Source organism: Monodon monoceros, unplaced genomic scaffold (genome assembly GCF_005190385.1).
Source record: "Monodon monoceros isolate NGI ecotype Baffin Bay Population unplaced genomic scaffold, NGI_Narwhal_1 Super_Scaffold_5, whole genome shotgun sequence".
NCBI lineage: Eukaryota > Metazoa > Chordata > Mammalia > Artiodactyla > Monodontidae > Monodon > Monodon monoceros.
This window is the reverse complement of record NW_021703782.1, coordinates 77,510,712-77,526,313: the sequence shown is the minus strand read 5'-3', so window position 1 is coordinate 77,526,313 and position 15,602 is coordinate 77,510,712. Positions and strand designations below refer to the sequence as shown.

The window sequence follows — 15,602 nt, the reverse complement described above, 5'->3', positions numbered from 1 at the left end:
AATATGCTACAACATGATCAATCTTGAAAATATTATGCTAAGCTGAAAGAAGCCAGACTCAAAAGGCCAAATATTATATGATTCCATTTATACGAAATGTCCAGAGTAGTCAATCCATAAAGGCAGAAAGTAGATTAGTGGTTGCTAGGGGCTGGTGTGGGGGGAGGAACTGGGAGTGACCACTGATGGGTATAGGGTTTCTCTTTCAGCTGGTGAAAATGTTCTAAAATTAGATTGTGGTGATGCTTGCACAAATGTGAATATACTAAAAACCACTGAATTGTACACTTTAAAGGGGTAATTTTATAGTATGTGAATTATATTTCAGTAAAGCTGTTATAAAAAAATTTAAACCCCTTGACAGTTCTCCTTTACCCAAACAGTTTAGTGGAGCCTTCAAGTTCCTTCAAGTTTTGCATCACTTACTTCCAGCTAAATTTTCAACTCTCATCTCCTGCTATTTTCCCCTGCACCACCTTCTGCCTCCACCCTGAACACACAAAGCCATTTTATAATTCCATGCCTTTGCACATACCATTCGTGCTGCCAAGAATGTCACACTGTCTTCTCTTTCTCTTACATATCCTTCAAGACCAAATACTGTTTCCTTCAAGAAATCACCCCTTACTCCTCCAGACAAAGCTGATCATGCCCTCTCTGCTATAAATACTGGTTGATGTATCTGCCTTGCGAATAGACTCTGAACTCCTTGAGTTTACTAGACAGTATCATCTTCAGCCCTAGAACCCAACGCTTGTAAAAACTTAGTAAACATTTACTGAATAAATGAATGACAAAACATTCCCTCACTACCGACTAGAAACAGTGCTATTTTTTCTCCAACTAGTTTAATTGGTAAAATCCATACAAATGTAACTTGAGCGCCGGCCTTTAGAGACCAATAAAGTGAAATAAAAATACAAATTTGAGGCCAAGGCTGAGGCTTAACGGAAAATTACTATAAAGTAACATTTCATGGGGGTTCGTAGTCCAGATAGTTATCATTGTTGACCGAACATACATACTGAAGTCAATACTCTTTTATTCAACATATTAAATGTGTTGTTTAACTCTGGTAACCACAGCTGTGACTTAGTTAACGATCTCAATAAATCCTACTTAAATCAGAGACAGGAAAAAATTATGCAAATGAATTCTTATCTGTTTTCTACCCAAGGCATATTTGATAACAGATAAAACATACTCCAAATAGTCTCTACTTAATAGTCAAGAAGCCATTTGAGGTTTTATTTGGATCAAAATCAAATACAAAGAAGAGGAGAAGCCTGCTATATTCACAAACGGTTTTATTTCAGAAAGAAATTACACATTAAAAGGAGACATAGTTAAGAGCTTACATTCATGTATGGAAGTGAATCTAAGAAAGTCGACAGTTATTAATATACAAAGCACATGATTAAAAAAGACAGTAAGAGATAATGACAGAGAGGCTTGCCTTAGATTCATCCACGAAATAATATCTTTTGTTTAAAAACAAAAAGATATTGGTCTTTAAGACAGCTCTTTAGAAACAAGTTCGCAGTTCCAGAGGACTTTAAAAATCAAACCCATCACACCAGGCTCCATGTAGGCTGTATCACGCCCATACTCATCAGGCAGGGTGGAAACCATTCATCAATTAAACTTTGCAGCTAGACAGGATGTCTTCCACTAATCTCTTGTAAACCCAGGCATCACCCTTAAGCCGCTGCCTCCTGATACCCACCACGTCGGGTTTTTGAAGCTGGCACACTTCTAGCTCAAACTGCATTGTCACTTTGCCAAAATCTGACTGTGTTTGACACTTCAGTGTATAGCTGTGAAAAACAAGATAAGAAGCCAGTTAGCAGGAGAACCATGAATATTCTGTATAATACAAGAGATTTCTATAAGCCTCTAGGAGGCCAGTGGGGAAAATGAACCATTATTTCGTATTAAGCAATATAGTCCTGCTTACAGTTTCCAGATGACCTAGATATGCTTTAGTGATGGAGTATGACTGGTGTTTTCCCAAAAGCTAACCAGGATCTCAAAAAAGAATACAGATGAAAAAGCTTTACCAGAACTCTCCCTTGCTCCAGAGAAAAGCCCTTTTTTCATAGCTATACATGCCATTCGTGCTCAAGAAATCTTCCGGCATCCTTTATGCAAGTCTTTCAATGGTGTAATCTGTGAACATTAGGCCATTTCCACAATGTTCACAACAAAGGAAAGCAGAGGGAAGATTAAGAATATTTTATTTTGTGCACTTCATCAGAAACTTCTGTCTTTCATGTAAATAAAGCTGAAGCCAGCAACCTGTCGGTAGGACACATGTTTCTGAGGTTTTTCTAACAGTAATAAGAGGTTATGATCATTACAACACTTTAGGGCAGAGTTATAAAAGAAAGTCCAATGAGACAGTACATTCCCATGGCTGAAACATATGGCATATATAATTAGAACTGCCACATGAACTACTCTGATAATGGAAAGGCCCTGTCTATATGAAGCCTTCCACACGGCTTAAGAAATAGGTATGGTTCCTGCAAAGTTGCATAAATTGAATTCATGTAAATCAACTTTTAATTTGTTTACATTATATTTTAGTTTTATTTAATTGTCTTACTGATCTTCAATAGATAGATACAAACAGTAAACAATAGGATCAATTCTAAATTTCAGTTCCCTAAATATTTAGGGGCACGCGATTAGGCACTGTTCCACGTAAATGGGGAGAAATTACTTGCATCTGTTATGTATTACAAGGTGTATTAAAATATCATTCTTTTTCTTACTAACTTAGTTATGTCCTTTGGGGCTTGATCTATTAAAAATAAGCAGTTGCTATCAGAAATGCCATTAAGGTAAACCCTGTAGTTAAGGTTCCTGATGGGAAGATGAAGCATAGAGCAATTTAGTTATATCAAAGATAAAAAGTGAATTTTCCTCATTGGAAAAAGATAGTAATGGAATATAACCTAGATTAGGGACACCACACCATTGAAAAATTTAGCTTTTGTTATTCTGCTTTGTCACAAAGAAGGTAAAAACAAACAGAGAAGGTAAAAAGAAAAAAGAAGGATAAAGGCAGATCTTCGGGTGGATCAGGAACTTCGAGGAACAGATTACTGGTGAATAGCCAGTTACCGATCTGATAGATCATATGCTGAAGGAAAAATAATCGAAAGTTTTCTAACACAGATTTGGCGAGAGGTTCTAACGCTGTGGATAAACCCCAAGCATGAAGAACAGGTCAGAGTTAGATGTGATATAGTGATACCTAAAGAAGAAAGCCAGGGTTCACATAAGAGCGCTTGCCAACATTTAGAGATAATGAAAAGTAAAATTACTTTTGCAAAAGATTGTTTCTTGAAATCTTACTCTATACCGACTGTTCCAATTAAATGTTTTCGTTAATCCATCAGTGGTTCTTCTTGTTAGTGCTTTAATAATGAAATTTTAAAGAGACATAACTAAGTGGAAATGTTTAGAAATATGAACATCTTAAGCAACCAGAAGAGGTCTGGCTGTCCAGACCATGAGATTGTGAACAAGGAGGCTTTGATGGCAGTTCACTCAACAGTGGGAAACAGCTAAGGTGAAATAATTTTCTAAAGTACTGAAAAACAGTTCTGTCACATAGAACATCATAAAGAGAAGGAGTCTATATATATCCTTGATTTGTTTGAGGTGTCTCATAAATTTAGATTACAACTTATAAATATTATTGTAAAGCAGAACATCAAAGAAAAATAGAAATGCAAAAGAAACCGGAAGAAGTTCAGATTTTCCTATTTTGAAAAGTCTAACTTTGAAAGTGGTGATAATATGGGCACTTAAAAAACTTCTATAGCTGGGCTTCCCTGGTGGCGCAGTGGTTGAGAGTCCGCCTGCCGATGCAGGGGACACGGGTTCGTGCCTGGTCCGGGAAGATCCCACATGCCGCGGAGCAGCTGGGCCCGTGAGCCATGGCCACTGAGCCTGTGCGTCCGAAGCCTGTGCTCCGCAACGGGAGAGGCCACAACAGTAAGAGGCCCACGTATCGCAAAAAAAAAAAAAAAAAACTTCTATAGCTCATATAAAACAAAAGAGAATAAATTATGAACACAGACACTAACATAAAAGCTTTTTGGAAAAATGAGGCAAGAGAAATATATTTTTTAATTATGTTAAACAATTTATAATTTTTTAATTATATTAAAAACATAGGTTGAGAGGGGAATCAACCTCTGTTTTCTCAAAGTTCAAAAGACGTCATGTAATAGATCCAAGTGTGCTTCTTACCCCTTTTGTACAAAGTCAACGTGCTTCTTTGGAAGAATAGACATTATTTCATTCAAGAGTTGATCTGGATTCACTAATCTGGTTGTAGTCACGTTATAGTGAGGCTTAAAAAAGAAAAAGAAGGGGTTAAGAAGTAAATCTTTACATCAACACAAAGACCATCCTACCTCATTTAGAGATCCCAAACTCCTCAACATAGTACCATTTCAAGTGGAAATATTTCAAGAAAAACACTGAAAGAATTTACAACCAACTCTTGGTAAGTTGGATTGAGATGGCACTGGGAAAGCTTGGAGAAATCACATTTATTAGTAAGTGCATCCATATCACCCATTTTATCTTTGCATCTTCCTCTCCTACCAATTTTTTAATAAGTAAATAAATATTAAATAATGTCTATCTCTTTGAGCTCTACCTATTTCCCCCTTCCTACACGGTGATAAAGACTCCTGAAATGTAAACTGTGAGAAAAAAAATGCCCTAGAAAATTTCACTTGTATATAGTTGCATGTGTTTCCTTAATTCTTTCTTGATCATTTAAGGAATTTTACAGAATCCCAGGAGGTGATTCTATGACAATTCTACGAAGGAATGAATATGACAAGTATCCCTTTAAAAAAGTAATGGCAAATTATTTTTTTCTCATTCACTAACAGCATAATTCTCAGAAATACTTTTTTAATTAATTAATTAATTAATTTTTGGATGAGTTGGGTCTTCGCTGCTGCGCGCGGGCTTTCTCTAGTTGCAGCAAGCGGGGGCTACTCTTTGTTATGGTGTGCGGACTTCTCATTGTGGTGGCTTCTCTTTGTTGCAGAGCATGGACCCTAGGCATGTGGGCTTCACTAGTTGTGGCACGCGGGCTCATTAGTTGTGGCTCACAGGCTCTAGAGCGCAGGCTCAGTAGCTGTGGTGCACGGGCTTAGTTGCCCCACAGCATGTGGGATCTTCCCGCACCAGGGCTTGAACCCGTGTCCCCTGCATTGGCAGGCAGATTCTTAACCATTGCCACCAGGGAAGTCCAGAAATAACTTCATTCTTAATTAGTATCTATCCATCCATTCATTCAACAACTATTTATTGACGGCTTACTAGGTGCCAGGCACTGTTTTATTTTTTAATTTTGATTTTTAAAATTATTATTATTATTATATTTTGGCCACACCATGCGGCTTACGGGGGATCTCAGTTCCCCCACCAGGGACTGAATCCGGGCCGGGCCACAGTGAAAGCCCGGAATCCTAACCACTAGACCACCAGGGAACTTCCCCAGGCACTGTTTTAATAGGTTCTGGAGACAGAAAAAAATCCCTACCTTTCTAGCAGTATCTTCACTGTCAAACAAAATTATACTTTCTATGTCTTTCAGATTTCAGTTCTTTTTATAAATAACAAAATGCTGAGGTTAGAAAAGACCTATCTTACTTTTCACTTTAAGAACCTATGACCTAAAGAAGAGCTATAAGTTTCTTAAGACGGGGTTTTCCAAAATGTGATAAAAATAACACATATATATACAGTATAACTCTAAGTGGTACATGGATAAATACTTTTATTTTAATTTTATATATTTGTTCCAATCAGATTTAGCAAAATATGATTAGAAAAACTAATGACATATGGTTTCCTTTTAAATAAATACAAGTTTTTAAAGTTAGTCATCTTGGGGCTTCCCTGGTGGGGCAGTGGTTAAGAATCTGCCTGCCAATGCAGAGGACATGGGTTCGAGCCCTGGTCCGGGAAGATCTCACATGCCACAGAGCAACTAAACCCGCGCGCCACAACTACTGAGCCTGCACTCTACAGCCCGGGAGCCACAACTACTGAGCCCACATGCCACAACTACTGAAGCCCGCGCACCTAGAGCCTGTGCTCCGCAACAAGAGAAGCCACCGCAATGAGAAGCCCGTGCACCGCAACAAAGGGTAGCCCCCGCTCACCGCAACTAGAGAAAGCCCGCGCGCAGCAACGAAGACCCAACACAACCAAAAATAAATAAATAGATAGATAGATAGATAAATAAATAAATAGTCATCTTGATTGTGGTGGTGGTTTCACAGGTACATATATAATGCCAAAGTATATTAATTGTACATTTTTAATATATGCAGATTATTGTATGTCAATTATACCTCTATAAATCTGCTTTTAAAATGCATCATATAAAGAAAGTACCAGATAAATAACAGTGCAGATGATATGCTGATATGCTGACATGAATGTGACTGTCAAATGACTAGAGTTCAGGAACCTCAGCTTCAAGTTATAAAAGGAACAAGTGGCACAGCTATGACAGGCCCCTCTGTCTCTTGGCTTCCAATCCAGGACTTTTTCATCAAATTAGATTGGCTTTTTCAAGATAATAACAAACTGAACACTTTCAAATCACAATTCAAGTGATTCCTTTGTAAAATAAAGAAATAATCCTATTTTATCTATTTAAATTTCAGATTTTTATAGATTGTTTCCTCAAAGAGGGCTTAACTACATATGATTCGCTATCTTAAAAAATTAAGGTGTTCTTTGTACCATCTTTTCTTCTTTTTGGCCGCACCGTGTAGCATGCGAGATCTTAGTTCCCTAACCAGGGATCAAACCCATGCTCCCTGCAGTGGAAGTGCAGAGTCTTAACCACTGAACAGCCAAGGAAGTCCCTTTGTACCATCCTCTTAACTTTTCTGTAAGTTATAATTTTTTAATTTAAGAACGAGGTGTGGGGGCTTCCCTGGTGGCGCAGTGGTTGAGAGTCTGCCTGCCAATGCAGGGGACATGGGTTCGTGCCCCGGTCCGGGAAGATCCCACATGCTGCGGAGTAGCTGGGCCCGTGAGTCATGGCTGCTGAGCCTGAGCGTCTGGAGCCTGTGCTCCTCAACGAGAAAGGCCACAACAGTGAGAGGCCCGTGTACCGCAAAACAAAAAAAGAACTAGGTGTGGACTTCTCTGGTGGCTCAGTGGTTAAGAATCCACCTGCCAATGCAGGGGACACAGGTTCGAGCCCTGGTCCGGGAAGATACCACATGCTGCAGAGCAACTAAGCCCGTGCGCAAAAACTACTGAGCCTACGCTCTAGAGCCCGCGAGCCACAACTACTGAGCCCGCGTGCTACAACTACTGAAGCCCACGTGCCTAGAGCCTGTGCTCCGCAACAAAGAGAAGCCACCGCAATGAGAAGCCCGCGCACCACAATGAAGAGTAGACCCCGCTCTCCACAACTGAAGAAAAAGCCCGCAAGCAGCAACAAAGACCCAATGCAGCCAAAAATAAATAAATGAAAAGAACTAGGTGGAAAATGAGGATAATCTCCTAAAGGAAGTCCTTTAGTTCTGAAAAACTTAAAACATTAGAAAGGGTTAAAGATCCAAAGTTAGATAAATGTCCAGATCTTAGGTGTATGCTAATCACAACTGTGGTTCTGCTACATTGGGGTTAAAATGCTCAACAATGACAATAATAATGATACTTGACACTGGAACACCTTATATTTAGAAAGCATTTCATATGCAATATAACATCTCATACAGTCTCATTTATATATCCCAGCTCTGTGAAGCTGCCAGGATAGACATTGTCTCCAGTTTTTACAAATAAAAAAATTGAGATAGTCAGAGATAAAATGACTTATCCAAGCTACACTGTATGAAGCTGAGGCTACAACCCAGGCTTCTCATTCCCAATCTTGTGATTTTTCTCTTACATCCTGGAAGTACTGGGAAATATCTAGAAAGCCAACTAATATCACAGCAGTTCCTACTGAAAAATGCACTCAAGTTCCAAATAATTTACATTGGTGGGCATTTTTAGAATATCACCTATTAGTATTTGATAACCACCGAGCTTCTCAATAATGTATATAATTGGACAAGTTTCCTTAATTTTCTTTAATATTTTCAGAGAAATGACACCATGATTTTCATAATCCCAACATCACGGTTTGAAATACCTCACAACTGTCTCCAACTAGAGAACTCTTAGAATAAAAAGATAAAATATGCCTAATAAATAGCCACATGCAACATAAAACTCCAGTACATTATGTAAGTTCAACAAGGCAACAAATACTAATGGAGAAGTCCTATCTTCTCTCACTTTAAGACAGGACATAAATGGGATCTCAGAACATTCTCCCCTGAAGCACCCTTCCACCCAGCAGCTCAGCATCTTTCTTCCCCCAAACCTGCCCAGATTTGCTCAAAATGAGACTCTCAGTGCAAAATCTAAACACAGACCCAGTCCCCAAATCATGGGGACCACCACCACCTGCTCTTCCCTCCTTTGGGCCCCACACCTCTTGGAACATGTTTTTATTACAGCAATAAGCTCCGTGGATCAGAGCAACATCCCTGCCTGTTTTCACTGCCACTCTATGAGTTCCTCAAAGACATGAGCTGTGTCTTATTCTTCCCTTTACCTCTTACTTCCCTCAAACAAAAATGTCATTCATTAGATGTTTGAATGAATGCTCAGAGAATCCAAGAGAGTAAGAAATACTTTATATCTACTAACCACTTCTTTTTCTTTTCCTATCCCCACCAAATATACTGTCAACACCACTGACACATTAAACATGCTCTAAAAACATAATAGGTCTGTCAAGTAAGGTCCAAACGTCTTAGCCAGCCTATTTTCCTGACCTGTTGCTATTTTCCTCACACACACCACACTCAAAGTTCAAATTAACTTCCCATGCATTCAGATATTTCGTGAGGGCCTACAAAGGTACCCATGTGTCAGGGACTCTCCTATGTACCAGAGATAGGACAACTGACCTCAAGCCCCCATCCTTAAGGCAGTTCCTTATATATGCCCCATGCTTCCCCACCTCCTCTTTTGCCTCTGTGATTAATCCCCCTACATGAACTTTAATATTTGAATTTTAGTTATTTGTTCCTCCAAAGGAGCAACTGTATCTAATTTACCTCTGCATTCTCAAAGACCACTGCATAGTAAAATGTATATTTTAGGTGCTCAAAAAATATGTATTAGCTAAATGGATGAATAAATAAATTAAAAATACTAATCAATTCATTCATTCAGTACTTTTCTTTAAAAAAAAAAAAAAAGTAGTCCAGTTAGCAGTCAGCTTCCAAAATCCATATTAAAGAATTCCAGTCCACTTACCTTTAGTCTTCTTGGCCCATCTTTGGCCGAGCCCTTCCTTTTGCTCCTGGTAAGCACAGTGATAACCTTATCCAACCCTTTCTCAAGGCTCCCAAACACTTTGGTTCCTTTTCTTTTTGGAGTATCCTCTACATGTACTTGGTTAAGGTTGAGTTCCACTGAGCGACACCTTAAAAAAAAAAACAATGAACCCACAAGTAAGAGTTGGACTTCCTGCCTTTTGGGTCCCTCACAGAGGCGCATTTGTCCTGGCTGTTAGGTGCACCTCATTCAGGTATGCCTGGCCAAGCCATCTTACTCTTCCTCAGGGAGCACAAAAGCCATCTTCCACTGAAATGTAGCCATCACCTTTCCCCCAAGTCAACTGCCAAAACTATTTTTCCCCTACCTTTTTTTTAGTGTCAAATATATAGAAAAGTTGAACAAAAAGTATAATAACCATCAACATATCCTTCTAGAGTCAACAATTGTTAATATTTTGCCACATTTGCTTTCTCTACATATATATAATAAATACATTAAAAATATGTACATCAAAGTAATCCATCTGAAGATATCACAACCCTTGGGACTTCCCTGGTGATCCAGTGGGCAAGACTACGCGCTCCCAATGCAGGGGGCCTGGGTTCAATCCTTGGTCGGGGAACCAGATTCCACATGCATGCGGCAACTAAGAGTTCGCCTGCTGCAACTAAGAGTCTGCATGCCACAGCTAAGAGTCTGCATGCTGCAACTAAGACCTGGCGCAGAATGAATGAATATTTAAAAAAAAAAGATATCACAACCTTTTACTCTGAAACACTTCAGCATACATCATCAGTGAATAAGGACATCTTCCTACATAACCACAATATCATCATGATATCAAGAAAATTAATAATAATGCCATAGCATCTAATATCTAGTTCACATTCTAATTCTCCCGATTATCCTCAAAATGGAGACTGCTCAAAAAAATAGCTATAAAAGATAATGAAAGGTCACTTATGCTGCAGACCTGTTTGTACAAGAGGAATGGGCTTTATCTGAAGCACCCTTTAGGATCTTTAATATTTTAGAGTGACTGCTGTTTGTTAGTGGATGTCTATACTCCACTGGCAGAAGTGTAGGGAAAGATGGGCCTCAGCACAGGAACTGTATTTTAAGTTAAGGTGCCAGTTGTACTGCTGATGAGTCTCACAATTCCACCCTGAGAAAGGCAGTGGCAACAGCCTCAGTAATGGCCACAGACCACGTTCATACAGACAGTCCCTGACAGAATCTACATGATGGTTTACCTTAATTGGGTTTATCATATATGAAAAAAGGAAATCTGGTTACATATACTAAAGAAACTATACAAAACTGAACACTTACCGCCTCTCAGGGCTAATGACACCTGTCATTAACTTCTCTGTTCCTGCTGAATTTACCGGCATTTTAACTGGGGTCTCTTTCAGACACTGGTTTCTAGCTATTAGAAAAACAACAAACACAAACCATATGTAGCTGACATGCTATAGTTTCAAATTTTCCATCAATAATGCATATATCACCTCATTCATTGGCTCAGAAATATTGTAATCACTTGCCCAGTGATGTTAAGGCTCTAATTCTTTAAAGAAATATTTCCAGATGATTTATAATAAAAAGAAAATCATTTTGCTATACATGTGTGGCTCTTCTTTTTCTTCACTGTAAAACTGAGGCCATGCTTATGATTTTATCATAAATATCATATGAAAAATCTAAATAGATCACATAAATAATATTTCATGATTACTGATTCTCCTTTCTATAAATAAAAGTCAATCTGTATTTATGCCTTTAATGAATATATTACTGAGAGGTGTTAATTCAATTCATAGACCTTTCAACTCCTATCAGGCAAAGAGAATAGTCCCCTGTGAAAGCTGACAAAAGTTATTAAAGAGGTTGTAAGCTTTGGTTATTTTTATATTCCCTATTCCAAAATTTGGTGTTTTATTCTAGTAGGGTATTTGTATCCCAGATAGTTTGTGACAAACCTGCATTAACAAATCTGGTTACTACTCATTAGTTAACTTTTTGTTCATGATCTAAAAGTACACCAATTAGAGATAATAATATTCACTTCATAATAAATATAAGATTCCAAGCTTTTAAAAACAGATCGGGGGTTTTGTTTTGTTTGACCATACAGCATTACTCTCTATGACCATACAGCATTACTCTCACTGGTTCCATACGGACAAGAAAATAAAATTAATCAACAATATCTATCAAAACAGTTTTCATCTTTGTATACTGAGAGTATACAAAAAATTTGAAGGTGATTAATATGCTTTCATTTCAACTAATGTAAATAACATATGCTTAAAAAGCAGCTTGGCTTCTCCTAGCAATCCCTGAGAGCATTGCTAGCCATTTCTGACCTGCTATATGTTTATTTAGCATGATAAGAAGAAGGAATTTCAAGATGTTTTACCACTGCTTAATCTACACAGCAAATACCTTTTGAGGGTGTACTGTAATGATTTGGTGTAGTGAGTATTTCTCTTTTATGCTGGTTCTTATTAACTGGAGTCTTTGGCTCAGGAAATGAAAAGCACTCGTCATTCTTTACAGCAGACTTAGGAGTATATACATTCTCTTTGTTCTTTAATTTATTGACAGATGCTATGCATAATGCTGGAGTTAATGATTTAGATTCCAGACCATTTGACTCTGTCCAATGCTTGGCAAACTGGAAAATAAAAGTTACTGGATAAAGCACACTGAAGAAGAAAAGTCAATTTCTTTACAACATGCCTTAATCATTTGCAAATTACCTTGCACCATTTTTATTAAAATGAAACACTATCAAAAGGATATTATGGGCAATACCAGGAAATTTGAAAATGTATATTCAGTTCTCTTTAGTACATGTAGATCACTTTAGGCTGTTCTATTGACGGGTAATTTTCAACATGTTTCAGGCCGTATTTAATCAAACATACCCAGATTCTAGGCAATTGAGGATGGGCACATATAAATCCCTAAGAATTGCTTCCCATACCTAGACTGCCAGTTTGTCGCTAATATGTAACAAGAAATAAAAGTTTAGTCAATGATCGGCTCAGAAAAACCATGTTAAAATACGGTAACAGAAATGTTGGATAGAAAATATATTTTACTCCTTTTAAATTTATGGTCGAGCTTGCAAAAAGGATAGGAAAATCCTCAGAGGCCAAACTAAAAATAGGAGCAGGAATTCAGAGATGTAATCAAGGCTGAAACTGTCCGCTGCCCTAAGGGCATCTACCTACTCTCTAGTATAATCTACAGTAGGAGTAGATTAGACCCACGCAAGGTGCTAAATTAGAGCCAAAGCTCCCATGTAAAGCCAGGAGGGGGTATAACTAAAATGAAAGGGTGAATTAAATATAAACCTGCCCTGCAAAGAGCTCGGCAAGAAAACGTGTCTGTCCTGGCCATGGCTCTGGAGGAGAAAAGAGAGTTTCCTTTAATAATTTTTAAGTAGCCACAGGACAGTCTTCACACAGGTTTGGAACCCAAATTCATACTACGTGCATGATCCCCAGAAATTTCAAGCCTAGAATTTGATTTAAAGTAGTCCCAGTCCTAAACTGGTTGTGTTCCAGGAATGTGACGTGACAGAAGCAAACACAATTCCTAGCTGAAAGAAAAGCTTCAATCCAACACAACCCAAGACCTCAACCCTTAATCCAAGCTTCAAAGCATTTGCACAGAGTTCCAAGAAAAATGAGCCTATAAAAAAAAAAAAAATGTCAAAAGATACAAACACCATGAGCAAAAGTCAGCAGAAAAAAATAAACAAAAGGATCAGACCCATAAAGATGTCATATTGAAATTACCAAGTAGAGAATATAAATATGTTCGTATGTTTAAAATAATAAAAGAAATTGAAAACATGAAAAGAGGAATGTTAAAGCAGTTTTGAAAAAGAATAAAAATCTCTAGAAATAAAAAACATAATGATAAAAATGAAAAATTCAATAGACAGGTCAAATAACAGATTAAATAGAAATGAGAAAAAGAATGTGAATGTGAAATAAATCTGAAATGATCTAGAATGCAGTCCAGAGAGAAGGATATGGGATATATGAAAGACAGTTTAAAATAAATGGAAAATGAAATTTAACGGTCTAACATATGCCTATTCTGAGTTCCAGAGATAGATAATAAAGACGATGAAAAAGCAGCAATTATTCAAGGAATTTTCCAAAATTGATTAAAGATACAAATCCTCAAATACAGGAAACACAATGAATCATAAACAAGATAAATAAAAAGAAATCCATATCTGTATTTACTAGGCTGTACTACTCTAGAGGACAATACCCACAGAGACAGTAACCCTAACAATGAAATTGCAGAACACCAAAATCAAAGAGAAAATCCCAAAAAGAGCCAGGGAGAAGACTAACTAGAAAGGAACCTGACTGACAGAGATTTCTCAATGGTAACAACAGAAGCAAGAAGACAGTGGAATAATATCTTCAAACTACAGAGCGTAAAATAACTGATAAACTAGAAATCAATACAGAAGGAAACTACATTCTAAAAATGAAAGTGAAATAAAGACAATTTTAGCCAATTTAGAAAGAGTGTTTGTCATCAACTGTGACTTCCACTAAAGGAATTTTTAAAGGATGTACTCCAGGAAGAAGAAACATAATTTTAGAATGAACATTTGAGAGATAAGAAGGGTAAGTAGGGCTTCCCCGGCAGCGCAGTGGTTGAGAGTCTGCCTGCCGATGCAGGGGACACGGGTTCGTGCCCCGGTCCGGGAAGATCCCACATGCCACGGAGCGGCTGGGCCCGTGAGCCATGGCCGCTGAACCTGCACGTCCGGAGCCTGTGCTCCGCAATTGGAGAGGCTACAACAGTGAGAGGCCCACGTACAGCAAAAAAAAAAAAAAAAAAAAAAAGAAGAAGGGTAAGTGAACAAAAGAAAATGTGAGTCAATCAAATAAATACTGATAGTATACATTCTAAAAATAATATGTAATTTATGAAGTTAAAAATGTATAGAGCTAAAAACAAATTGTACCACAGTTATGCAAGATGTAACTACTGGGGCTTCCCTGGTGGCTCAGTGGTTAAGAATCCACCTGCCAATGCAGGGCACACGGGTTCGAGCCCTGGTCCAGGAAGATCCCACATGCCGTGGAGCAGCTAAGCCCATGCGCCACAACTACTGAGCCTGTACTCTAGAACCCATGAGCCACAACTACTGAGCCTGCGTGCCACAACTACTGAAGCCCATGCGCCTAGAGCCTGTGCTCTGCAACAAGAGAAGCCACCGCAATGAGAAGCCCACGCACTGCAACAAAGAGTAGCCCCCGCTCACCTCAATTAGAGAAAGCCCATGCGCAGCAACGAAGACCCAACGCAGCCAAAAAATAAATAAATAAAATATATACATTTTTCAAAAAAAAAAAGATGTAACTAGTGGAGAAAAATGAGTGAAAGGTCCAAGAGACCTCCGTTTACTACTTTTGTAACTTTCTGTGAATACACAGATTTCAAAACGAAAAGCTAAAAAAAAAAGATAGCTAAAATACTTACATATTGATAGCATTTAGTAATCTAAGAGAGGGTGATCAGAGATTAGTGTTCTAAGGATTTCATATGTTTAGAAGAAAAGTAAAGATACAGATTAACTTTTTATTTGGTTAAGTTAAATAGCATGTTAAAAGATTAGAGTAAATATTAAAATAAAATAGAAACCAATGGAATGAAGGGAAAAATTGACATAAGAAACAAGAAATATAGGAAAAAAATACAGAAAAAGTGGGACAAATATAAAGCACAAAATAAGACGGCAGATACATGATAAGAACATTAGTAACCAAAATAAATGTAAATTTGGTAAGCTCTCACTTGAAAGACAAAGATTTTCAGTTTGCATACCAAATCTAGCTATATGCTGTTTTTTAAGAGATATACCTAGGGGGAGTGGAGGAGGGATGGATTGGGAGTTTGGGATTAGCAGATGTAAACTATTATATATAGAATGGATAAACAACAAGGTCCTACTGTATAGCACAGGGAACTATATTCAATATCCTGTGATAAACCATAATGGAAAAGAATCTGAAAAAGAATGTGTGTATGTATAACTGAATCACTTTGCTGTACAGCAGAAATTAACACAACATTTTAAATCAACTATACTTCAAAAAAGTCATTTAAAATCTTTTAAAAAAAAAAGATACCTAAAATATAAGGGC

The 15,602-nt window shown here is 37.8% G+C and overlaps 1 protein-coding gene across 3 annotated transcripts in view; it reads right to left on the bottom strand.

The window, feature by feature from the left end:
- Window positions 1-1,289: 1,289 nt before the first annotated feature.
- MELK (maternal embryonic leucine zipper kinase) overlaps window positions 1,290-15,602 on the bottom strand; it is a 78,333-nt gene continuing 64,020 nt past the window's right edge. For 2 of the 3 annotated variants that reach the window (XM_029202807.1, XM_029202808.1), the window contains exons 14-18: window positions 11,857-12,088; window positions 10,741-10,837; window positions 9,385-9,553; window positions 4,267-4,370; window positions 1,291-1,817 (exon numbers count right to left, since the gene is read on the bottom strand). In XM_029202807.1, the coding sequence (XP_029058640.1) occupies window positions 1,640-1,817; window positions 4,267-4,370; window positions 9,385-9,553; window positions 10,741-10,837; window positions 11,857-12,088 (780 nt within the window). In that variant the 3' untranslated portion in view covers window positions 1,291-1,639. Of the gene's footprint in view, window positions 1,818-4,266; window positions 4,371-9,384; window positions 9,554-10,740; window positions 10,838-11,856; window positions 12,089-15,602 lie in introns of all 3 variants that reach the window. The other variant, XM_029202809.1, reaches the window with a different exon arrangement.